This window comes from Gambusia affinis, linkage group LG06 (assembly GCF_019740435.1).
Source record: "Gambusia affinis linkage group LG06, SWU_Gaff_1.0, whole genome shotgun sequence".
In the NCBI taxonomy this organism is placed as follows: Eukaryota; Metazoa; Chordata; class Actinopteri; order Cyprinodontiformes; family Poeciliidae; genus Gambusia; species Gambusia affinis.
Window position 1 is genome coordinate 111813 of NC_057873.1, and position 6944 is coordinate 118756.

At 52.0% G+C, this 6944-nt stretch overlaps 1 protein-coding gene across 1 annotated transcript; it reads left to right on the plus strand.

Annotated features, from left to right (window-relative positions):
- The first annotated feature begins 460 nt into the window (after nucleotides 1–460).
- On the plus strand, nucleotides 461–5419 carry LOC122833009. Its single transcript, XM_044120302.1, has 8 exons — nucleotides 461–973; nucleotides 1962–2208; nucleotides 2290–2464; nucleotides 2584–2879; nucleotides 3344–3519; nucleotides 3669–3917; nucleotides 4005–4246; nucleotides 4426–5419. Exons 1-8 carry the CDS (start codon nucleotides 461–463, stop codon nucleotides 5363–5365), a joined length of 2838 nt encoding a protein of 945 aa, XP_043976237.1. The 3' UTR covers nucleotides 5366–5419.
- Nucleotides 5420–6944: the final 1525 nt, after the last annotated feature.

The window sequence follows — 6944 nt, forward strand, 5'->3', positions numbered from 1 at the left end:
TTCACTTTTCCTGCATTGCACGAATTTCTAAGTTAATTTTACACTCTCACTCGACGGAAAGTTGTTTTTAATCGCTTAATAGCACTAAAATGTCTCTATTTAGGCCTATTTTTAAGAGAACACGTGCCTGCTTGCTTCCAAACGGTAGTTAATTGCAGCCAATTGGTGCCGTTTTCCTATATTTTCCTCTATTTTTTTTTTCTTTTCCTATATTTCATGCACTTAAGTGAATGTACGAGTGATTTGCACTATTTTTACATTTCAAAACAATTTTTTCTGTGCTCTTTTGGCTTCGTTGCTGCCATGTCGGGCATCCTTTTGGTTGTCCTCTGTGGCAGCGAGCTCATGATTTCGTGTCGGGGGCGGGCGGGGCAGGTCCCTTGTTACATTTCATTTCATTTCATTTCTTTTTTTAACTTTCTTTCTTTCTTATTTCTCTTTTATCATGTTATCCAAAGAAATGACCCCTCCCAAGGAGCCTGCCAAGTGCCCCCTTTGCCAAATCACCTATTCTTGCCTGGGCAGGCATTTGGTTGGCCGGCATGCCGTTAAAAACCCGGAGGAGCGGCGCATCCTGATTAATTATGGGAGCGGCAGGGTCAACTTCCGCCATCTTCCCTGCCCGGTCCCAGGATGTGGCTTTTCGAAGACGCGTGTGGACCGGCACCTGTTGGTGGGGCACAGCGAGATGGAGGACGGCGCCATCCAGAAGATCATCGAGGATCTGAAAAAGAAGGTGACGGTGGATGCTCTAAGGGCGCTTAGGGCCTCCCACCCTACCCCCCCCATTATCTCTAACCTGGACATTGGCACTGACCACGAGGAGCTGATCCACGATTCCGCAGACGTGGTGGACTCCTCGTGTGCTCAGTGCCAGGCCTACCAGAAGGAGGTAGAGATCCTCAGAAAGCAGCTGCGGCTGAAGCAGCGGTGGGTGAAGCGGGCGAAGGCCAGGATCGCAGCATTGGAGCAGGTATGTACAATTCTTGAAGATCTTCAAAGACTGACCAGATTTGCTGCCACCTGATTTGCTGTTGCCACCTGATTTGCTGTTGCCACCTGATTTGCTGCAAGCTGGGAGACCCTAACCGGTTTCCCTGATGCCAGCTAGCTGCAAGCAGCTAGCTGTCATCCGGGAATAGGATCCGGGTCTCCTTAATTGCACTTATGTGATTTGCTGCAACCTGGGAGACCCTAACGGTTTCCTGATGCCAGCTAGCTGCAAGCAGCTAGCTGTCATCCGGAATAGGATCCGGTCTCCTTAATTGCACTTGATTTGCTGCAACCTGGGAGACCCTAACCGATTTCTTGATGCCAGCTAGCTGCAAGCAGCTAGCTGTCATCCGGAATAGGATCCGGGTCTCCTTAATTGCACTTATGTGATTTGCTGCAACCTGGGAGACCCTAACCGGTTTCCCTGATGCCAGCTAGCTGCAAGCAGCTAGCTGTCATCCGGGAATAGGATCCGGGTCTCCTTAATTGCACTTATGTGATTTGCTGCAACCTGGGAGACCCTAACCGGTTTCCCTGATGCCAGCTAGCTGCAAGCAGCTAGCTGTCATCCGGGAATAGGATCCGGGTCTCCTTAATTGCACTTATGTGATTTGCTGCAACCTGGGAGACCCTAACCGGTTTCCCTGATGCCAGCTAGCTGCAAGCAGCTAGCTGTCATCCGGGAATAGGATCCGGGTCTCCTTAATTGCACTTATGTGATTTGCTGCAACCTGGGAGACCCTAACCGGTTTCCCTGATGCCAGCTAGCTGCAAGCAGCTAGCTGTCATCCGAGAATAGGATCCGGTCTCCTTAATTGCACTTATGTGATTTGCTGCAACCTGGGAGACCCTAACCGGTTTCCCTGATGCCAGCTAGCTGCAAGCAGCTAGCTGTCATCCGGGAATAGGATCCGGGTCTCCTTAATTGCACTTACCTTATTTGCTGCCTTCCTTCCGGGCCCCTTCAGAATTCCAATGCTGCGGCCGCTGCGGCCCCCGCCCCTGCTGCTGCTGCTGCTGCTGCTGGTGCTGCTGCCGCCTCCTCGTCCTCTGCCTCCGCCGCCGTCCCTGGATCCCTGGAGGATCTGATGGAGGATCTCCCGGAGGACTTCCTGGAAGAGGAGGGGCCTTCTGAGGATCGGGGGGGGGATGCCGCTGCCGCCGTTTCCCTCTCGGTGCTCAAACAGTACACGGCTGCATTTCCCGTCCAAATCCGTAAGTAATGTCACTGCTAGCTGCTACATATTTCTATTTTATAAGCCATGCAAGTTAATTTTGAAACCTTTTCTTCTTCAGTCCTGTTCGTCGAGGGCTATTGGGCTCACCTCAAGGGCTCCTTCGCCACTCCGAAACAGGAGGAGAACCAAAAGTCAAAGATCGGGCGGGTGATGCAGTTTCTCCAGTACATGAACGAGGGGAGGACGGTGATTGCCAACTGGACCTTCCTTTGCAATGTAACGAAGATCCATGAGTAAGTATCATCCATCTTATTCCTAATAATTAATGTGTGTGTTATGTTTTGATGTTTAATTTAATTTAATTTAATTTAATCTAATCTGATTTAATCTAATTTAATTTCTCTCTGAAAAGCTGGCCGGAAAAGCTGACGCAGCAGGGCAAGGCAGTGACAACGGTGAAGTTGTACATGGGGAACGTGCTGGAGTTCCTCACCTACTTCAGGGACACGCCGCCCTCCAGCTCACGGGTCCCCAAGAAGTCCCTGGTGGCAGCTCTGAGGGCAGTGTCGACGGGCCTCCGACAGCTGTCCAGGCATGTGCTCCTCCGGCAGCTGCAGGTCAAGAAGTCCAAATCCAAGAAGGTAATCCCAAAAGCCGACCTCTCTGCCTGCCGGAGGAAAGCACAGAAGGTCATCCCGCAGATCCTCGGTAAGACTTGTTTAAAATTCTTTAATGTATTCCGAAACTTAGCTGATGTGCTGTCACCAGGGAGACCCTAAACTCCATTCCTGGATGGCAGCCAGCTAGCTAGCTAGCTCGCTGGCTGCCATTCTGGAATGGAGTTTAGGGTCTCCTCAGTGGCCCTTCCCTGATGTGCTGTCACCAGGGAGACCCTAAACTCCATTCCTGGATGGCAGTTAGCGAGTTAGCTAGCTCGCTGGCTGCCATTCTGGAATGGAGTTTAGGTCTCCTCAGTGGCCCTTCCTGATGTGCTGTCACCAGGGAGACCCTAAACTCCATTCCTGGATGGCCGAGCTAGCTAGCTAGCTAGCTAGCTTGCTGGCAGTAAGTGCCACTTTTCACTTACTCTAGCTAGCTAGCTTGCTGGCAGTAAGTGCCACTTTTCACTTACTTATCTAGTCACTTACCTCGGTTCTTATTTGTATGTTTAGAGGCTTTCAACGAGAGGCCAACCCATCCAAACATGCGCCGGTTCTATGGCTACCTGAGTGCCTACCTGTCTAGCATTTACGGCCATAGAACCGGCGTGCTGACCAACATGAAGGTCGCAGAGCTGGACGAGGCCCGGGAGGACGCAAAGTCCGGTACCTCCGGCTTTGTGATCAATGTAAGTGTGTGTGTGTGTGATTGTTTTTTTTTTTTGTTGTTATTTTTTTTCCTCTTCAACTTATAGTTGAACACATCACGTTAGAGCCACCTGAGTCCCTGTCATTCAGTATAGTTCGCATGTCATCACCCTCTCCTTTTGCACTACAGGTGAAGGACCACAAGACCAACAAATCCTTCGGGCCCGCCCAGCTTTACTTAACAATGGGCGAGTTTGCCTGGCTGGAGCTCTGGTCTGAGCTGCGGGGCAAACTGAACCCCTCCACCGATCTTCTGCTCTTCAACGAGAATGGGCAGAAGATCAACAATATGCAGCAACACCTGCAGAACGCCTGGAGGGAGATGGGCTTCTCCGGCTTCCCCACCTTCACGGACTTCCGGACCTCTGTGGCCACCTATGTGAGTAGCGATGACTTTTCGCTTTTGGAAAAACTCCAAAATCACCACGAAACACCGAACAATTTCCTTTTTTCTCTCTCTTTCAAGGCACGAGACGTCCTTTCTCCGGGCTCCCGCCAGAAGGTCTCGAAGGCAATGTGCCATGACGTGGTCACCGCCGACCGGTACTACGCCATGGCGCAGGACGCCGCTTCTCTGGCCGAGCTCCGGAGGAAGTTCGTCCAGGCGACGGACCCAGAGGTCCCTTCAGCGTCAGGCTCTCTGGCGACCGTCGTCCGCTCCGAGTCCTCGGAGTCGGAGGACGAAGGGGAGCCTGCGCTGAAGAAGAGGTAAGTGTCAACGTTGACGTGAAACATTGTGCCACCGGGGACACGGCGTCCCTTCCCGAGCGACTGTCATTCGGAAGGGACGCGGTGTCCACTGGCACTTCCCTGAAGGCACTCACTTCCTTGAAAATGTTAATGCTGCCTGGCTGTATTATTTATTATTTCCATTTCATATTTCAGAGGGCGGGACCTGAGTCCACCCAGGAGGGGGAGTCGGAAGGCGACTCCAGCAGCCAGTCCAGCAGCCAGTCCAGCAGCCAGTCCAGCAGCCAGTCCAGCAGCCAGTCCAGCAGCCAGTCCAGCAGCGAGGAGGGTCCGTCCTCGTCCGCCCGGACGGGGCACTCTTCCTCCGCCCAGGAGCTGCCTTTGGCACAAGAGCTGCCCCTGTCCCAAGAGCTGCCGTTGGCCCAGGATCTTCCTTCCGCCCAGCAGGTGCCCTCTTCCTCCGCCCAGGAGCTCCCCTCTGCCCAGGAGCTCCCCTCTGTCCAGGAGCTCCCCTCTGCCCAGGAGCTCCCCTCTGCCCAAGAGCTCCCCTCTGCCCAGGAGCTGCCGTTCTCCCAGCAGGTGCCGTCTCCCTCCGGCCAGGAGCTCCCCTCTGCCCAGGAGCTCCCCTCTGTCCAGGAGCTCCCCTCTGCCCAGGAGCTCCCCTCTGCCCAAGAGCTCCCCTCTGCCCAGGAGCTGCCGTTCTCCCAGCAGGTGCCGTCTCCCTCCGGCCAGGAGCTGCCTTTGGCTGAAGAGCTTCCCTTGGCCCGAGAGCTGCTGTTTGAAGAAGAGCTGCCATCCGCCGAGCACGTGCCGTCTTCCTCCGCCAACGAGCTGCCCTTGGCCCAAGATCTGCCGCTGGCCCAAGATCTGCCGCTGGCCCAAGATCTGCCGTGCGCCCAGGAGGCGGCGTCCTCCGCCCAGGAGCTGCCGTGCGCCCAGGAGGCGGCGTCCTCCGCCCAGGAGCTGCCGTGCGCCCAGGAGGCGTCGTCCTCCTCCCAGGAGCTGCCGTGCGCCCAGCAGGGGCCGTCTTCCTCCGCCCTGGAGGTAACCCCCTTTTACCGCCGTAAAAGCCCTATTGCTAATTATAGGCTGCGACTGAGGGCAGAGCAACGTGCCGCCAAAGGCAAGAAAAAATAGTTATCTTTTAGTGTTTCCTTTTTTGTAAATAAATGTGTTCATTCGTTCTTTTTACTGTTTTATAAGTGTGTTTTTGATTTTGTAAATAGATGTTCATTCTTGTTTTTTTCCCTTTTTTAATAACTGTTTTATAAGTGTGTTTTTGAATTTGTAAATAGATGTTCATTCTTGTTTTTTTCCCTTTTTTAATAACTGTTTTATAAGTGTGTTTTTGAATTTGTAAATAGATGTTCATTCTTGTTTTTTTCCCTTTTTTAATAACTGTTTTATAAGTGTGTTTTTGATTTTGTAAATAGATGTTCATTCTTGTTTTTTCAATTTGTTCATAACTGTTTTATAAGTGTGTTTTCGATTTTGTAAATAAATGTTCACTCTTGTTCAAGAAAAGTCTTCCTTTATTTTAAGAACATTAGTCTTCAACATAGCAGAATTTTCTTATTCTCCAAAATTGCACATTGATCAGTACACATCCGGTTTCACTTCTTCTGGAGCTGCACCACTCTTGGAAGAAGGAAAGAAAGAAGGAAAGGTAAGAGATTGAAAAGTTCCCATGAATGGGAATGGGATTCAACGACACTTAGTGTAACTTACCTGTGTTGCTGCAACCACGGACACGGGTCTCCCCTTCCCGGATGACAGCTAGCTGCAAGCAGCTAGCTGTCATTCTAGATAGGTTCTCCTCAATGGCCCTCCCCTGATTCGCTGCAATAAGGGAGACCCTAACTCCATTCCCTGATGACAGCTAGCTGCAAAGCAGCTAGCTGTCATTCGGGAATAGGGATGGGTTCTCCTCAATGGCACTCCCCTGATTCGCTGCAATAAGGGAGACCCTAACTCCATTCCCGGATGACAGCTAGCTGCAAAGCAGCTAGCTGTCATTCGGGAATAGGGATAGGTTCTCCTCAATGGCCCTCCCCTGATTCGCTGCAATAAGGGAGACCCTAACTCCATTCCCTGATGACAGCTAGCTGCTTTGCAGCTAGCTGTCATTCGGGAATAGGGATGGGTTCTCCTCAATGGCACTCCCCTGATTCGCTGCAATAAGGGAGACCCTAACTCCATTCCCTGATGACAGCTAGCTGCAAAGCAGCTAGCTGTCATTCGGGAATAGGGATGGGTTCTCCTCAATGGCACTCCCCTGATTCGCTGCAATAAGGGAGACCCTAACTCCATTCCGGATGACAGCTAGCTGCAAAGCAGCTAGCTGTCATTCGAATAGGGATGGGTTCTCCTCAATGGCACTCCCCTGATTCGCTGCAATAAGGGAGACCCTAACTCCATTCCCTGATGACAGCTAGCTGCTTTGCAGCTAGCTGTCATTCGGGAATAGGGATAGGTTCTCCTCAATGGCACTCCCCTGATTCGCTGCAATAAGGGAGACCCTAACACCTCAGTCATTGATGCCGGCCATACAGGAATATGAGTGACTTCTCCCATAAGGGAAATCCCCCCCCAGAGCAGGGGGGGGCTTTGGAGAACGTTCTACCTGGTTCTGTTTATCCGTCCCGGCGTGTGGGAGGGTCCGAGCCCACTTTTGGCCCAATCAAGGCACGGGAACCGCCCTTTTAGCCCCTTTGAA